The sequence below is a fragment of the Engystomops pustulosus genome, chromosome 1 (assembly GCF_040894005.1).
Source record: "Engystomops pustulosus chromosome 1, aEngPut4.maternal, whole genome shotgun sequence".
In the NCBI taxonomy this organism is placed as follows: Eukaryota; Metazoa; Chordata; class Amphibia; order Anura; family Leptodactylidae; genus Engystomops; species Engystomops pustulosus.
Genome location: NC_092411.1, coordinates 304,971,922 through 304,991,894, shown reverse-complemented (window position 1 = coordinate 304,991,894; position 19,973 = coordinate 304,971,922). Strand labels below are relative to the sequence as shown.

Sequence of the window (19,973 nt, the reverse complement as noted above, 5' to 3'; positions counted from 1 at the left end):
TTTATAGAAAATAATAATTATTAATGTCTTTCACATGAATGTGGTGGAGCGGCCCCTCTGTTCCCCGGACTCTCCCACCTCACATACAGGACTTGTCACCCCTGTAGAGTTAATGGCACCCCAGGCTTGGGCCGCACCCGTCGGGGGCCATCACTCCACGGGTTCTGGGAGGACTGTGACCATGAGGGTCTCGTAGCTGCGGCGCACCATCATTGTGAGCTTAGCCTGAGAGGTTACAGCATGGAAGACGTCCTCAGCGGTGGCCGCTCTCTGAGTGTTAATCTCCAGGATGATGTCTCCCGGCTTCAGCCCAGCCCTGAGGAGACACGGGGTTAGAGGTCAGAGCAGGAAGGGTCAGTCAGCTCTCTACATACAGGACAACACTTACTGGTGGGCCGGGGATCCAATGATTACTGAATGGATAAGGACCCCGTGAGACACATCCGGAAACCCAGAATCCCGAAACTTCATGTCTGCCAAAATCCTAAGAGAAATAAAGAAGAAATGACAAAGTGAGAGCCTAATATTACATCTCACCTACATCCGAGCACCACAAGAGGAGGAGGCCGAGAGCTACCGGCGGAGGAGGAGTCGGCCGACATGGTTCCCGGGGGGAAGGGGAGGAGGCCGAGAGCCACCGGGGGGAGTGGGAGGAGGCCGACATGGTTCCCGGGGGGAGGGGGAGGAGGCCGACATGGTTCCCGGGGGGAGGGGGAGGAGGCCGAGAGCCACCGGGGGAGGGGTGGGAGGCCGAGAGCCACCGGGGGAGGGGGAGGAGGCCGAAAGCTACCGGGGGAGGGAGAGGAGGCCGAGAGCTACCGGGGGAGGGAGAGGAGGCCGAGAGCTACCGGGGGAGGGGGAGGAGGCCAAGAGCTACCGGGGGAGGGGGAGGAGGCCGAGAGCTACCAACAGGTACCGGGGGAGGGGCAGGAGAAGGCAGACGGGTCAGCATGCCTGGGGGTCAGGGTCAGCATACCTGGGGGTCAGGGTCAGCATACCTGGGGGTCAGGGTCAGCATACCTGGGGGTCAGGGTCAGCATGGTGATTCCAATGTATTTCTGCTTCACCTCAGAGCGACCAAACCAGGAACCTGGAGAAGAGAAGAAGTATAAAAGCTTTAATACTGCTCCCCCCCCACCCAGGGAAGCAACAGGCCCCCACGCCCCCTCCCCCAGGCAGACAGCAGGGCCCCCGCGCCCCACAGGCACACAGCAGGGCCCCGCGCCCCCTCCCCCAGGCAGACAGCAGGGCCCCTTCCCCCAGGCAGACAGCAGGGCCCTCGCGCCCCACAGGCACACAGCAGGCCCCCGCGCCCCCTCCCCCAGGCAGACAGCAGGGCCCCCTCCCCCAGGCAGACAGCAGGGCCCCCGTGCCCCACAGGCACACAGCAGGCCCCCGCGCCCCCTCCCCCAGGCACACAGTAGGGCCCCCGCGCCCCACAGGCACACAGCAGGGCCCCATTTACCTTGATTGCGTTTCTCAGCCTCCTGGAGAAACGTTCTCACTCTGTCGGATGGAATCGCAAAGGAAATTCCGGCCGTCACCTTCAGAGTATTAATACCAATCACCTCCCCGTCCTGACAACACGAAAGGGACAAGAAGGGGAGAAACCAGGCAAGTCAGGGGGGTAATACATAGTGTAATATACAGGTCAGGGGGATAATACATGGTGTAATATACAGGTCAGGGGGGTAATACATAGTGTAATATACAGGTCAGGGGGGTAATACATAGTGTAATATACAGGTCAGGGGGGTAATACATAGTGTAATATACAGGTCAGGGGGGTAATACATAGTGTAATATACAGGTCAGGGGGGTAATACATAGTGTAATATACAGGTCAGGGGGGTAATACATAGTGTAATATACAGGTCAGGGGGGTAATACATAGTGTAATATACAGGTCAGGGGGGTAATACATAGTGTAATATACAGGTCAGGTGGGGGGGGGAACAGACAGGTCACCGGGGGGGGGGGGGGGGGTAATACATAGTGTAATATACAGGTCAGGGTTGTAATACTCACCAGGTTGACAAGGGGGCCCCCAGAATTCCCGACCTGTAAAGAAGCGAGGAGAAGGTGAAGCAGCGCCCCCTGTAGTAGAATATTGTCGTTTAGAGCCAGATATACAACATGGCCACCAAAAAGACACCTCATCAGGGCACATGCCAGAAGCGGAGAGTGGCGAGAGGAGGAGAGAGCGACGGGAGGAGCAGAGGGCGGGGCTGAGGACTCCCCGACCCCCTATACGCAGAGGACTCCCCGACCCCCTATACGCAGAGGACTCCCCGACCTCCATGCAGAGGATTCCCCGACCTCCATGCAGAGGATTCCCCGACCCCTATACAGAGGATTCCCCGACCCCACACATCTATACAGAGGATTCCCCGACCCCACACATCTATACAGAGGATTCCCCGACCCCACACATCTATACAGAGGATTCCCCGACCCCACACATCTATACAGAGGATTCCCCGACCCCACACATCTATACAGAGGATTCCCCGACCCCACACATCTATACAGAGGATTCCCCGACCCCACACATCTATACAGAGGATTCCCCGACCCCACACATCTATACAGAGGATTCCCCGACCCCACACATCTATACAGAGGATTCCCTTACCTCACACATCTATACAGAGGATTCCATTACCTCACACATCTATACAGAGGATTCCCCGACCCCACACATCTATACAGAGGATTCCCTTACCTCACACATCTATACAGAGGATTCCCCGACCCCACACATCTATACAGAGGATTCCCTTACCTCACACATCTATACAGAGGATTCCCCGACCCCACACATCTATACAGAGGATTCCCCGACCCCACACATCTATAAAGAGGATTCCCCGACCCCACACATCTATACAGAGGATTACCGACCCCACACATCTATACAGAGGATTCCCTTAGCCCACACATCTATACAGAGGATTCCCCGACCCCACACATCTATACAGGGGATTCCCCGACCCCACACGTCTACACAGGGGATTCTCCGACCTCACACATCTATACAGAGGATTCCCCGACCTCACACATCTATACAGAGGATTCCCCGACCTCACACATCTATACAGGGGATTCTCCGACCTCACACGTCTATACAGGGGATTCTCCGACCTCACACGTCTATACAGGGGATTCCCTTACCTCACACGCCTATACAGAGGATTCCCTTACCTCACACATCTATACAGGGGATTCTCCGACCTCACACGTCTATACAAAGGATTCCCCGACCCCACACGTCTATACAAAGGATTCCCCGACCCCACACTTATATACAGAGGATTCCCCGACCCCACACTTATATACAGAGGATTCCCCGACCCCACACATCTATACAGAGGATTACCTTACCTCACACATCTATACAGGGGATTCTCCGACCCCACACATCTATACAAAGGATTCCCTGACCCCACACATCTATACAGAGGATTCCCCGACCCCACACATCTATACAGAGGATTCCCCGACCCCACACATCTATACAGAGGATTCCCCGACCCCACACATCTATACAGAGGATTCCCCGACCCCACACATCTATACAGAGGATTCCCTTACCTCACACATCTATTCAGAGGATTCCCTTACCTCACACGTCTATACAGAGGATTCCCCAACCTCACACATCTATACAGAGGATTCCCCGACCCCACACATCTATACAGAGGATTCCCTTACCTCACACATCTATACAGAGGATTCCCTTACCTCACACATCTATACAGAGGATTCCCTTACCTCACACATCTATACAGAGGATTCCCTTACCTCACACATCTATACAGAGGATTCCCTTACCTCACACATCTATACAGAGGATTCCCCGACCCCACACATCTATACAGAGGATTCCCGACCCCACACATCTATACAGAGGATTCCCCGACCCCACACATCTATACAGAGGATTCCCTTACCTCACACATCTATACAGAGGATTCTCTTACCTCACACATCTATACAGAGGATTCCCTTACCTCACACATCTATACAGAGGATTCCCTTACCTCACACATCTATACAGAGGAGTCCTGTCTAGTAATTCCCAATACTTTACAATCAGGGTTATGTAGCCTGAATTTTGGGGGTGGACTTCATTGAATAATTTGCTGTGACCTGTGAGTAGGGGTACATCACACGCCCATAATCACCTCCATATACAGAGGATTCCCTTACCTCACACGTCTATACAAAGGATTCCCCGACCCCACACATATATACAGAGGATTCCCCGACCCCACACATCTATACAGAGGATTCTCCGACCCCACACATCTATACAGAGGATTCTCCGACCCCACACATCTATACAGAGGATTCCCTGACCCCACACATCTATACAGAGGATTCCCCGACCCCACACATATATACAGAGGATTCCCGGATCCCACACGTATATACAGAGGATTCCCTTACCTCACACATCTATACAGAGGATTCCCTTACCTCACATGTCTATACAGAGGATTCCCTTACCTCACACATCTATACAGAGGATTCCCTTACCTCACACATCTATACAGAGGATTCCCTTACCTCACACATCTATACAGAGGATTCCCTTACCTCACACATCTATACAGAGGATTCCCTTACCTCACACATCTATACAGCGGATTCCCCGACCCTACACATCTATACAGAGGATTCCCCGACCCCACACATCTATACAGAGGATTCCCTGACCCCACACATCTATACAGAGGATTCCCCGACCCCACACATATATACAGAGGATTCCCGGATCCCACACATATATACAGAGGATTCCCTTACCTCACACATCTATACAGAGGATTCCCTTACCTCACATGTCTATACAGAGGATTCCCTTACCTCACACATCTATACAGAGGATTCCCCGACCCCACACATCTATACAGAGGATTCCCCGACCCCACACATCTATACAGAGGATTCCCTTACCTCACACATCTTTACAGAGGATTCCCTTACCTCACACATCTATACAGAGGATTCCCTTACCTCACACATCTATACAGAGGATTCCCTTACCTCACACATCTATACAGAGGATTCCCTTACCTCACACATCTATACAGAGGATTCCCTTACCTCACACGTCTATACAGAGGATTCTCTTACCTCACACATCTATACAGAGGATTCCCTTACCTCACACATCTATACAGGGGATTCCCCGACCCCACACATCTATACAGAGGATTCCTGTCTAGTAATTCCCAATACTTTACAATCAGGGTTATGTAGCCTGAATTTTGGGGGTGGACTTCATTGAATAATTTGCTGTGACCTGTGAGTAGGGGTACATCACACGCCCATAATCACCTCCATATACCATATCACACTGCGCCCCCTTAACACTTACGTCTATGATGGCGTCGGTCTGGATGAAGTCCATGTCCTGGTTGGAGAGTCCGAGCTCCCGGCCCCCCCGCTGCACGGAGCTGACTATCCCGGAGGTGATCGTGTTCCGCAACAGGTAGGGGGTTCCCATAGCAACTACGAATTCTCCCTGCCGAACCTCAGAGGAACGAGCCAGGGGTAACGTGGGGAGAGGACCCTGAGCAGGGGTAAAATTACATCATTACCGGGACTCAGATTATAGAAATTGGTACATTCTCTATGTGGGGTCATCTTCTTCTAATACTTCTTATAGTGGAAAGGCTCCCAGCCACGCCCCGGGGTCATGTCACCGCCAGGCTCCCAGCCACACCCCGGGGTCATGTCACCGCCAGGCTCCCAGCCACACCCCGGGGTCATGTCACCGCCAGGCTCCCAGCCACACCCCGGGGTCATGTCACCGCCAGGCTCCAAGCCACGCCCCGGGGTCATGTCACCGCCAGGCTACCTGCCACGCCCCGGGGTCATGTCACCACCAGGCTCCCAGCCACGCCCCGGGGTCATGTCACCACCAGGCTCCCAGCCACGCCCCGGGGTCATGTCACCACCAGGCTCCCAGCCACGCCCCGGGGTCATGTCACCACCAGGCTCCCAGCCACGCCCCGGGGTCATGTCACCACCAGGCTCCCAGCCACACCCCGGGGTCATGTCACCGCCAGGCTCCCAGCCACGCCCCGGGGTCATGTAACCACCAGGCTCCCTGCCACGCCCCGGGGTCATGTCACCGCCAGGCTCCCTGCCACGCCCCGGGGTCATGTCACCACCAGGCTCCCAGCCACGCCCCGGGGTCATGTCACCACCAGGCTCCCAGCCACGCCCCGGGGTCATTTCACCACCAGGCTCCCAGCCACGCCCCGGGGTCATGTCACCACCTGGCTCCCAGCCACGCCCTGGGGTCATGTCACCACCTGGCTCCCAGCCACGCCCCTGGGTCATGTCACCACCAGACTCCCAGCCCGGTCCCGGGGTTTGAGTACTTACTTTGGGGTTTATGCGCACAGTGGCAATGTCCTGTACAGGATCCATGGCGCAGACACTGGCCTCATACGTGTCCCCGTTGTACAGCTTCACCCGCACTCGCCTTTTATTGGCCACTACGTGGGCGTTAGTGACTATCAGCCCATCAGGAGAAACCAGGAAACCCGAGCCACTGGAGATCACTGCCTCCCTGCCCGTAAACGGGTGTCTGCAGGGTCAGGAAACACAAGTCACAGGGGGGGTCACAAAATAACTCATGGGGGCCGAGCAAGGGGCCCCAATATAACACACAGGGGCCCCAATATAACACATGGGGGCCCCAATATACCACATGGGGGCCGAGCAAATGGCCCCAATATAACACACAGGGGCCCCAATATAACACATGGGGGCCCCAATATAACACATGGGGGCCGAGCAAGGGGATCCAATATAACACACAGGGGCCCCAATATAACACATGGGGGCCGAGCAAGGGGCCCCAATATAACACACAGGGGCCCCAATATAACACATGGGGGCTGAGCAAGGGGCCCCAATATAACACACAGGGGCCCCAATATAACACATGGGGGCCGAGCAAGGGGCCCCAATATAACACACAGGGGCCCCAATATAACACATGGGGGCCGAGCAAGGGGCCCCAATATAACACACAGGGGCCCCAATATAACACATGGGGGCCGAGCACGGGGCCCCAATATAACATATGGGGGCCGAGCAAGGGGCCCCAATATAACACACAGGGGCCCCAATATAACACATGGGAACCGAGCAAGGGGCCCCAATATAACACATGGGGACCGAGCAAGGGGCCCCAATATAACACATGGTGGCCGAGCAAGGGGCCCCAATATAAGACACAGGGGCCCAAATATAACACATGGGAACCGAGCACGGGGCCCCAATATAACACACAGGGGTCAAGCACGGGGCCCCAATATATTCAGCACACTTGGGGGGCTGGTATTTGGGGGTTCTCACTTGCCCAGGGTCTCTATAGTCACCACACTTGGGGGGCTGGTATTTGGGGGTCTCACCTGCCCAGGGTCTCTATAGTCACCACACTTGGGGGGTTGGTATTTGGGGGGTCTCTACAGTCACCACACTTGTGGGGCTGGTATTTGGGGGGTCTCTATAGTCACCACACTTGGGGGGCTGGTATTTGGGGGGTCTCTATAGTCACCACACTTGTGGGGCTGGTATTTGGGGGGTCTCTATAGTCACCACACTTGGGGGGCTGGTATTTGGGGGTCTCACCTGCCCAGGGTCTCTATATTCACCACACTTGGGGGACTGGTATTTGGGGGGTCTCTATAGTCACCACACTTGGGGGGCTGGTATTTGGGGGGTCTCTATAGTCACCACACTTGTGGGGCTGGTATTTGGGGGGTCTCTATAGTCACCACACTTGGGGGGCTGGTATTTGGGGGTCTCACCTGCCCAGGGTCTCTATATTCACCACACTTGGGGGACTGGTATTTGGGGGGTCTCTATAGTCACCACACTTGGGGGGCTGGTATTTGGGGGGTCTCTATAGTCACCACACTGGTGGGGCTAGTATTTGGGGGGGGTCTCTATAGTTACCACACTTGGGGGGGGAGTGGTATTTGGGGGTCTCACCTGCCCAGGGTCTCTATAGTCACCACACTTGGGGGGCTGGTATTTGGGGGTCTCACCTGCCCAGGGTCTCTATATTCACCACACTTGGGGGACTGGTATTTGGGGGGGTCTCTATAGCCACCACACTTGGGGGGCTGGTATTTGGGGGGTCTCTATAGTCACCACACTTGGGGGGCTGGTATTTGGGGTGTCTCTATAGTCACCACACTTGGGGGGCTGGTATTTGGGGTGTCTCTATAGTCACCACACTTGGGGGGCTGGTATTCGGGGGGTCTCTATAGTCACCACACTTGGGGGGCTGGTATTCGGGGGGTCTCTATAGTCACCACACTTGGGGGGCTGGTATTTGGATGGTCTCTATAGTCACCACACTTGGGGGGCTGGTATGTGGGGGGTCTCTATAGTCACCACACTTGGGGGGCTGGTATTTGGATGGTCTCTATAGTCACCACACTTGGGGGGCTGGTATTTGGATGGTCTCTATAGTCACCACACTTGGGGCGCACTTTTCGGCCACGTCCGCTATGAAGTTGAATACTTTCCTGGGGTTCACAGTGTCTGGTTTTAGGGTGTCAGTCGGTGGGACTGTGGGGGGTCTCTATAGTCACCACACTTGGGGGGCTGGTGTTTGGGGGGGCTCTATAGTCACCACACTTGAGGGGCTGGTATTTGGGGGGCTGTATAGTCACCACACTTGAGGGGCTGGTATTTGGGGGTCTCACCTGTCCAGGGTCTCTATAGTCACCACACTTGGGGGGCTGGTATTTGGGGGTCTCACCTGCCCAGGGTCTCTATAATCACCACACTTGGGGGGCTGGTATTTGGGGGGTCTCTATAGTCACCACACTTGGGGGGCTGGTATTTGGGGGGTCTCTATAGTCACCACACTTGTGGGGCTGGTATTTGGGGGGTCTCTATAGTCACCACACTTGGGGGGCTGGTATTTGGGGGCCTCTATAGTCACCACACTTGTGGGGCTGGTATGTGGGGGGTCTCTATATTCACCACACTTGGGGGACTGGTATTTGGGGGGTCTCTATAGTCACCACACTTGGGGGACTGGTATTTGGGGGGTCTCTATAGTCACCACACTTGGGGGGCTGGTATTTGGGGGGTCTCTATAGTCACCACACTTGGGGGGTTGGTATTTGGGGTGTCTCTATAGTCACCACACTTGGGGGCTGGTATTTGGGGTGTCTCTATAGTCACCACACTTGGGGGCTGGTATTTGGGGTGTCTCTATAGTCACCACACTTGGGGGGTTGGTATTTGGGGTGTCTCTATAGTCACCACACTTGGGGGGCTGGTATTTGGGGGGTCTCTATAGTCACCACACTTGGGGGGCTGGTATTTGGGGGGTCTCTATAGTCACCACACTTGGGGGGCTGGTATTTGGGGGGGTCTCTATAGTCACCACACTTGGGGGGTTGGTATTTGGGGGGGTCTCTATAGTCACCACACTTGGGGGGCTGGTATTTGGGGGGTCTCTATAGTCACCACACTTGGGGGGCTGGTATTTGGGGTCTCTATATTCACCACACTTGGGGGACTGGTATTTGGGGGGGTCTCTATAGTCACCACACTTGGGGGGCTGGTATTTGGGGTCTCTATATTCACCACACTTGGGGGACTGGTATTTGGGGGGTCTCTATAGTCACCACACTTGGGGGGCTGGTATTTGGGGTCTCTATATTCACCACACTTGGGGGACTGGTATTTGGGGGGGTCTCTATAGTCACCACACTTGGGGGGCTGGTATTTGGGGGGTCTCTATAGTCACCACACATGGGGGGCTGGTATTTGGGGTGTCTCTATAGTCACCACACTTGGGGGGCTGGTATTTGCGGTGTCTCTATAGTCACCACACTTGGGGGGCTGGTATTTGGGGTGTCTCTATAGTCACCACACTTGGGGGGCTGGTATTTGGGGGGTCTCTATAGTCACCACACTTGGGGGGCTGGTATTTGGGGGGTCTCTATAGTCACCACACTTGGGGGGCTGGTATTTGGATGGTCTCTATAGTCACCACACTTGGGGGGCTGGTATGTGGGGGGTCTCTATAGTCACCACACTTGGGGGGCTGGTATTTGGGGGGTCTCTATAGTCACCACACTTGGGGGGCTGGTATTTGGGGGGTCTCTATAGTCACCACACTTGGGGGGCTGGTATTTGGGGGGTCTCTATAGTCACCACACTTGGGGGGTTGGTATTTGGATGGTCTCTATAGTCACCACACTTGGGGGGCTGGTATGTGGGGGGTCTCTATAGTCACCACACTTGGGGGGCTGGTATGTGGGGGGTCTCTATAGTCACCACACTTGGGGGGCTGGTATTTGGGGTGTCTCTATAGTCACCACACTTGGGGGGCTGGTATTTGGGGTGTCTCTATAGTCACCACACTTGGGGGGCTGGTATTTGGGGGGTCTCTATAGTCACCACACTTGGGGGGCTGGTATTTGGATGGTCTCTATAGTCACCACACTTGGGGGGCTGGTATGTGGGGGGTCTCTATAGTCACCACACTTGGGGGGCTGGTATTTGGGGTCTCTATATTCACCACACTTGGGGGGCTGGTATGTGGGGGGTCTCTATAGTCACCACACTTGGGGGGCTGGTATTTGGGGGGTCTCTATAGTCACCACACTTGGGGGGCTGGTATTTGGGGGGTCTCTATAGTCACCACACTTGGGGGGCTGGTATTTGGGGGGTCTCTATAGTCACCACACTTGGGGGGCTGGTATTTGGGGTGTCTCTATAGTCACCACACTTGGGGGGCTGGTATTTGGGGGGTCTCTATAGTCACCACACTTGGGGGGCTGGTATTTGGGGGGTCTCTATAGTCACCACACTTGGGGGGCTGGTATTTGGGGGGTCTTTATAGTCACCACACTTGGGGGGCTGGTATTCGGGTGTCTCACCTTCCCAGGATCTCTATAGTCACCACACTTGGGGGGCTGGTATTTGGGGGGTCTCTATAGTCACCACACTTGGGGGGCTGGTATTTGGGGGGTCTTTATAGTCACCACACTTGGGGGGCTGGTATTTGGGGGGTCTCTATAGTCACCACACTTGGGGGGCTGGTATTTGGGGTGTCTCTATAGTCACCACACTTGGGGGGCTGGTATTTGGGGTGTCTCTATAGTCACCACACTTGGGGGGCTGGTATTTGGGGTGTCTCTATAGTCACCACACTTGGGGGGCTGGTATGTGGGGGGTCTCTATAGTCACCACACTTGGGGGGCTGGTATTTGGGGTGTCTCTATAGTCACCACACTTGGGGGGCTGGTATGTGGGGGGTCTATATAGTCACCACACTTGGGGGGCTGGTATTTGGGGTGTCTCTATAGTCACCACACTTGGGGGGCTGGTATGTGGGGGGTCTTTATAGTCACCACACTTGGGGGGCTGGTATTTGGGGGGTCTCTATAGTCACCACACTTGGGGGGCTGGTATTTGGGGGTGCTCTATAGTCACCACACTTGGGGGGCTGGTATTTGGGGGTCTCTATAGTCACCACACTTGGGGGGCTGGTATTTGGGGGGTCTCTATAGTCACCACACTTGGGGGTTGGTAGTTGGGGTGTCTCTATAGTCACCACACTTGGGGGGCTGGTATTTGGGGAGTCTCTATAGTCACCACACTTGGGGGGCTGGTATTTGGGGTGTCTCTATAGTCACCACACTTGGGGGGCTGGTATTTGGGGGGGTCTCTATAGTCACCACACTTGGGGGGCTGGTATGTGGGGGGTCTCTATAGTCACCACACTTAGGGGGCTGGTATATGGGGGGCTCTATAGTCACCACACTTGGGGGGCTGGTATTTGGGGGGTCTCTATAGTCACCACACTTGGGGGGCTGGTATTTGGGGTGTCTCTATAGTCACCACACTTGGGGGGCTGGTATTTGGGGTGTCTCTATAGTCACCACACTTGGGGGGCTGGTATTTGGGGGGGTCTCTATAGTCACCACACTTGGGGGGCTGGTATTTGGGGTGTCTCTATAGTCACCACACTTGGGGGGCTGGTATTTGGGGTGTCTCTATAGTCACCACACTTGGGGGGCTGGTATTTGGGGGGTCTCTATAGTCACCACACTTGGGGGGCTGGTATTTGGGGGGTCTCTATAGTCACCACACTTGGGGGGCTGGTATTTGGATGGTCTCTATAGTCACCACACTTGGGGGGCTGGTATGTGGGGGGTCTCTATAGTCACCACACTTGGGGGGCTGGTATGTGGGGGGTCTCTATAGTCACCACACTTGGGGGCTGGTATTTGGGGGGTCTCTATAGTCACCACACTTGGGGGCTGGTATTTGGGGGGTCTCTATAGTCACCACACTTGGGGGGCTGGTATTTGGGGGGTCTCTATAGTCACCACACTTGGGGGGCTGGTATTTGGGGGGCTGGTATTTGGGGTCTCTATAGTCAACACACTTGGGGGTTGGTATTTGGGGTGTCTCTATAGTCACCACACTTGGGGGGCTGGTATTTGGGGGGTCTCTAGAGTCACCACACTTGGGGGGCTGGCATTTGGGGGGTCTCTATAGTCACCACACTTGGGGGGCTGGTATTTGGGGGGTCTCTATAGTCACCACACTTGGGGGGCTGGTATTTGGGGGGTCTTTATAGTCACCACACTTGGGGGCTGGTATTTGGGGGGTCTCTATAGTCACCACACTTGGGGGGCTGGTATTTGGGGGGGTCTCTATAGTCACCACACTTGGGGGGCTGGTATTTGGGGTGTCTCTATAGTCACCACACTTGGGGAGCTGGTATTTGGGGTGTCTCTATAGTCACCACACTTGGGGGGCTGGTATTTGGGGGGTCTCTATAGTCACCACACTTGGGGGGCTGGTATTTGGGGAGTCTCTATAGTCACCACACTTGGGGGGCTGGTATTTGGGGGGTCTCTATAGTCACCACACTTGGGGGGCTGGTATTTGGGGTGTCTCTATAGTCACCACACTTGGGGGGCTGGTATTTGGGGGGTCTCTATAGTCACCACACTTGGGGGGCTGGTATTTGGGGGGTCTTTATAGTCACCACACTTGGGGGGCTGGTATTTGGGGGTCTCTATAGTTACCACACTTGGGGGGCTGGTATTTGGGGGGTCTCTATAGTCACCACACTTGGGGGGCTGGTATTTGGGGTGTCTCTATAGTCACCACACTTGGGGGGCTGGTATGTGGGGGGTCTCTATAGTCACCACACTTGGGGGGCTGGTATGTGGGGGGTCTCTATAGTCACCACAATTGGGGGGCTGGTATGTGGGGGGTCTCTATAGTCACCACACTTGGGGGGCTGGTATTTGGGGTGTCTCTATAGTCACCACACTTGGGGGGCTGGTATTTGGGGAGTCTCTATAGTCACCACACTTGGGGGGTTGGTATTTGGGGGGTCTCTATAGTCACCACACTTGGGGGGCTGGTATTTGGGGGGGTCTCTATAGTCACCACACTTGGGGGGCTGGTATTTGGGGTGTCTCTATAGTCACCACACTTGGGGGGCTGGTATTTGGGGTGTCTCTATAGTCACCACACTTGGGGGGCTGGTATTTGGGGAGTCTCTATAGTCACCACACTTGGGGGGTTGGTATTTGGGGGGTCTCTATAGTCACCACACTTGGGGGGCTGGTATTTGGATGGTCTCTATAGTCACCACACTTGGGGGGCTGGTATTTGGGGGGGGCTCTATAGTCACCACACTTGGGGGGTTGGTATTTGGGGGGTCTCTATAGTCACCACACTTGGGGGGCTGGTATTTGGGGGGTCTCTATAGTCACCACACTTGGGGGGTTGGTATTTGGGGGGGTCTCTATAGTCACCACACTTGGGGGGCTGGTATTTGGGGTGTCTCTATAGTCACCACACTTGGGGGGCTGGTATTTGGGGTGTCTCTATAGTCACCACACTTGGGGGGCTGGTATTTGGGGTGTCTCTATAATCACCACACTTGGGGGGCTGGTATTTGGGGTGTCTCTATAGTCACCACACTTGGGGGGCTGGTATTTGGGGTGTCTCTATAGTCACCACACTTGGGGGGCTGGTATTTGGGGTGTCTCTATAGTCACCACACTTGGGGGGCTGGTATTTGGGGGGTCTCTATAGTCACCACACTTGGGGGGCTGGTATTTGGGGGGTCTCTATAGTCACCACACTTGGGGGTTGGTATTTGGGGTGTCTCTATAGTCACCACACTTGGGGGGCTGGTATGTGGGGGGTCTCTATAGTCACCACACTTGGGGGGCTGGTATTTGGGGGGTCTCTATAGTCACCACACTTGGGGGTTGGTATTTGGGGGGTCTCTATAGTCACCACACTTAGGGGGCTGGTATATGGGGGGCTCTATAGTCACCACACTTGGGGGGCTGGTATTTGGGGGGGCTCTATAGTCACCACACTTGGGGGGCTGGTATTTGGGGTGTCTCTATAGTCACCACACTTGGGGGGCTGGTATTTGGGGGGGTCTCTATAGTCACCACACTTGGGGGGCTGGTATTTGGGGGGTCTCTATAGTCACCACACTTGGGGGGCTGGTATATGGGGGGCTCTATAGTCACCACACTTGGGGGGCTGGTGTTTGGGGTGTCTCTATAGTCACCACACTTGGGGGGCTGGTATTTGGGGTGTCTCTATAGTCACCACACTTGGGGGGCTGGTATTTGGGGGGTCTCTATAGTTACCACACTTAGGGGGCTGGTATTTGGGGGGTCTCTATAGTTAGCACACTTGGGGGGCTGGTATTTGGGGGGTCTCTATAGTTAGCACACTTGGGGGGCTGGTATTTGGATGGTCTCTATAGTTACCACACTTGGGGGGCTGGTATTTGGGGTGTCTCTATAGTCACCACACTTGGGGGGCTGGTATTTGGAGGGTCTCTATAGTCACCACACTTGGGGGGCTGGTATTTGGAGGGTCTCTATAGTCACCACACTTGGGGGGCTGGTATTTGGAGGGTCTCTATAGTCACCACACTTGGGGGGCTGGTATTTGGGGGGTCTCTATAGTCACCACACTTGGGGGGCTGGTATTTGGGGGTCTCACCTTCCCAGGGTCTCTATATTCACCACACTTGGGGCGCACTTTTCGGCCACGTCCGCTATGAAGTTGAATACTTTCCTGGGGTTCACAGTGTCTGGTTTTAGGGTGTCAGTGGGCGGGACTTCCGGTTTTGCCGCTTCCACCCGCCCCCAACTCCACAACCCCAGCCCCGCCCCGAAGAGCGCCCCAATATAAAGTGCTCTGTTACCACGCCCATCGCCCAATTCACGTGACTCTGCTCCCCGAGAGAAGCGGAAGTAATGGGTCCGAGACCCCGAAGAAAGAACCCGAACACACGAGAACACCCGAACGCCCGTCCGGAGCACGGAGGCCGCCATATTGTCTCCCAGACCACGCCCCCGCCTCAAACAACTTTATAGACACGGAAAATGATTAGCGCTGACACACGGATCCGCAAATCAGAGGGAAACCTACCAATAACACACAGACCCCCATCATCTCACAACACAACCTCCTCACACACACTGTACCCCCAAAAATACCCCTCAGCCAAACTGTACCCCCATACATACCCCTAACACCACACTGTACCCCCATATATACCTCCTCACCCACACTACCCCCATATATACCCCTAACACCACACTGTACCCCCATATATACCTCCTCACCCACACTGTGCCCCCATATATACCCCTCACACCACACTATACCCCCATATATACCCCTCACCCACACTGTGCCCCCATATATACCCCTAACACCACACTATACCCCCATATATACCCCTCACACCACACTGTACACCCATATATACCCCTCACACCACACTGTACCCCCATATATATACCTCCTCACCCACACTGTGCCCCCATATATACCCCTCACACCACACTATACCCCCATATATACCCCTCACCCACACTGTGCCCCCATATATACCCCTAACACCACACTATACCCCCATATATACCCCTCACACCACACTGTACACCCATATATACCCCTCACACCACACTGTACACCCATATATACCCCTCACACCACACTGTACCCCCATATATAACCCTCAAACCACAATGTACCCCCATATATACCCCTCACACCACACTGTACCCCCATATATATACCTCCTCACCCACACTGTGCCCCAAATACACCCCTCACACCACACAGTACCCCCATATATACCCCTCACTCACCTTGTGCCCCCAAATATACCCCTCACACCACACTGTACCCCCATATATACCCCTCACACCACACTGTACCGCCATATATACCCCTCACACCACACTGTGCCCCATATATGCCCCTCACACCACACTGTACCCCCATATATACCCCACACTGTGCCCTCATATATACCCCTCACACCACACTGTACCCCCATATATTCCCCTCACCCACACTGTACCCCCATATATACCCCTCACCCACACTGCACCCCCATATATACCCCTCACCACACTGTACCCCCATATATACCCCTCTCACATCACTCTGTGCCCTCATATATACCCCTCACACCACACTGTACCCCCATATATTCCCCTCACCCACACTGTACCCCCATATATACCCCTCACCCACACTGTACCCCCATATATTCCCCTCACCCTCACTGTACCCCCATATATACCCCTCACCCACACTGTACCCCCATATATACCCCTCACCCTCACTGTACCCCCCTCACACCTCACTCTGTACCCCCATATATACATCTCACTCTGTGCCCCCATATATACCCCTCACACCACACTCTGTGCCCCCTTATATACTCCTCACACCACACTGTGACCCCATATATACTCCTCACACCGAACTGTGCCCCAATATATACCCCTAACACCACACTGTACCCCATATATACCCCTCACAACACACTGTACCCCCATATATACCCCTAACACCACACTGTACCCCCATACATACCCCTGACCCACACTGTGCCCCGTATATACCCCTCACACTGTGTCCCCATATATACCCCTCACACCACACTGTACCCCCATATATACCCCTCAACCACACTGTAGCCCCATAGATACCCCTCACACTGTATCCCCAAATATACCCCTAACACCACACTGTACCCCCATACATACCCCTGACCCACACTGTGCCCCGTATATACCCCTCACACTGTGTCCCCATATATACCCCTCACACCACACTGTGCCCCCATATATACCTCCTCACCCACACTGTGCCCCAAATATACCCCTCACCCACACTGTACCCCCATATATACCCCTCACACCACACTGTACCCCCATATATACCCCTCACACCACACTGTACCCCCATATATAACCCGCAAACCACAATGTACCCCCATATATACCCCTCACACCACACTGTACCCCCATATATATACCTCCTCACCCACACTGTGCCCCAAATACACCCCTCACACCACACAGTACCCCCATATATACCCCTCACTCACCTTGTGCCCCCAAATATACCCCTCACACCACACTGTACCCCCATATATACCCCTCACACCACACTGTACCCCCATATATACCCCTCACACCACACTGTACCCCTATATATACTCCTCACACCACACTGTGCCCCATATATGCCCCTCACACCACACTGTACCCCCATATATACCCCACACTGTGCCCTCATATATACCCCTCACACCACACTGTACCCCCATATATTCCCCTCACCCACACTGTACCCCCATATATACCCCTCACCCACACTGTACCCCCATATATACCCCTCACACCACACTGTACCCCCATATATACCCCTCACCCACACTGTACCCCCATATATACCCCTCACTGTACCCCCCTCACACCTCACTCTGTACCCCCATATATACATCTCACTCTGTGCCCCCATATATACCCCTCACACCACACTCTGTGCCCCCTTATATACTCCTCACACCACACTGTGACCCCATATATACTCCTCACACCACACTGTGCCCCAATATATACCCCTAACACCACACTGTACCCCATATATACCCCTCACAACACACTGTACCCCCATATATACCCCTAACACCACACTGTACCCCCATACATACCCCTGACCCACACTGTGCCCCGTATATACCCCTCAAACTGTGTCCCCATATGTACCCCTCACACCACACTGTACCCCCATATATACCCCTCAACCACACTGTAGCCCCATAGATACCCCTCACACTGTATCCCCAAATATACCCCTCACACCACACTGTACCCCCATATATACCCCTCATCCACAATGTGCCCCTATATATACCTCCTCACCCACACTGTGCCCCCATATATACCTCCTCACCCACACTGTACCCCTATATATACCCCTCACACCACACTGTACCCCCATATATAACCCTCACACCACAATGTACCCCCAAATATACCCCTCACCCACACTGTGCCCAATATATACCCCTCTCCCCACACTGTGCCCAAAATATACCCCTCACCCCACACTGTGCCCCCCTATATACCCCTCACACCACACTATTTCCCCATATATACCCCTCACACCACACTGTACTCCCATATATACCCCTCACACCACACTGTACTCCCATATATACCCCTCACACCACACTGTACTCCCATATATACCCCTCACACCACACTGTGCCCCCATATATACCTCTCACCCACACTGTGCCCAATATATACACCTCACCCCACACTGTGCCCCCAAATATACCCCTCACCCACACTGTGCCCAATATATACCTCCTCACCCACACTGTGCCCCCATATATACCCCTCACACCACACTTTGCCCCCATATATACCCCTCACACCACACTGTACCCCAAATATACTCCTCACACCACACTGTACCCCCAAATTTACCCCTCACACCACATTGCCCCCACATATATACCCCTCACACCACACTGTGCCCCCATATATACCCCTCACACCACACTGTACGCCCATATATACCCCTCACACCACACTGTACGCCCATATATACCCCTCACACCACAATGTACCCCCATATATACCCCTCACACCACACTGTACCCCATATATATCCCTCACACCACACTGTACCCCCTTATATATCCCTCACCCCACACTGTACCCCTATATACCCCTCACCCCACACTGTGCCCCCATATATACCTTTCACACACTGTACCCCCATATATACCTCACAACTGACCACACAGTACCCCCCACATATATCATATATACCCCTCACACCACAACTGACCACACTGTACCCTCATATATATTATATATACCCTTACACCACAACTGACCTCACTGTACCCCACATATATCTTATATACCCCTCACACCACAACTGACCACACTGTGCCCCCCACATATATTATATATATCCCTCACACCACAACTGTCCACACTGTGCCCCCACATATATCATATATACCCCTCACACCACAACTGCCCACACTGTGCTCCCACATATATCATATATACCCCTCACACCACAACTGACCACACTGTGCCCCCACATATATCATATATACCCCTCACACCACAACTGACCACACTGTGCCCCCACATATATCATATATACCCCTCACATCACAACTGACCACACTGTGCCCCCACATATATCATATATACCCCTCACACCATAACTGACCACACTGTGCCCCCACATATATCATATATACCCCTCACACCACAACTGTCCACACTGTACCCCCACATATATCATATATAACCCTCACACCACATCTGACCACACTGTGCCCCCACATATATCATATATACCCCTCACACCACAACTGTCCACACTGTGCCCCACATATATCATATATACCTCTCACACCACAACTGACCACAATGTGCCCCCACATATATCATATATACCCCTCACACCACAACTGACCACACTGTGCTCCCACATATATCATATATACCCCTCACACCACAACTGTCCACACTGTACCCCCACATATATCATATATAACCCTCACA

The 19,973-nt window shown here is 54.0% G+C and overlaps 1 protein-coding gene across 1 annotated transcript; it reads right to left on the bottom strand.

The window, feature by feature from the left end:
- Positions 1-15,417, bottom strand: HTRA2 (HtrA serine peptidase 2). The gene is made up of 8 exons (XM_072126476.1): positions 15,064-15,417; positions 6,403-6,607; positions 5,387-5,581; positions 2,029-2,061; positions 1,466-1,577; positions 1,021-1,090; positions 389-484; positions 1-316 (listed from the first exon to the last, which is right to left on the bottom strand). Exons 1-8 carry the CDS (start codon positions 15,396-15,398, stop codon positions 151-153), a joined length of 1,212 nt encoding a protein of 403 aa, XP_071982577.1. The 5' UTR covers positions 15,399-15,417; the 3' UTR covers positions 1-150.
- Between the last annotated feature and the right edge of the window lie 4,556 nt (positions 15,418-19,973).

Bases quoted from the DNA above. Each gene is read 5' to 3' on its own strand.
- HTRA2 (XM_072126476.1), bottom strand. From the start codon at position 15,398: ATGGCGGCCTCCGTGCTCCGGACGGGCGTTCGGGTGTTCTCGTGTGTT. The intron at 5,582-6,402 runs GTAAGTACTCAA...ACCCCTGCTCAG, and splicing joins CTGTGCGCATAAACCCCAAA to GGTCCTCTCCCCACGTTACC. The intron at 1,578-2,028 runs GTGAGTATTACA...TCGTGTTGTCAG, and splicing joins GGGGCCCCCTTGTCAACCTG to GACGGGGAGGTGATTGGTAT.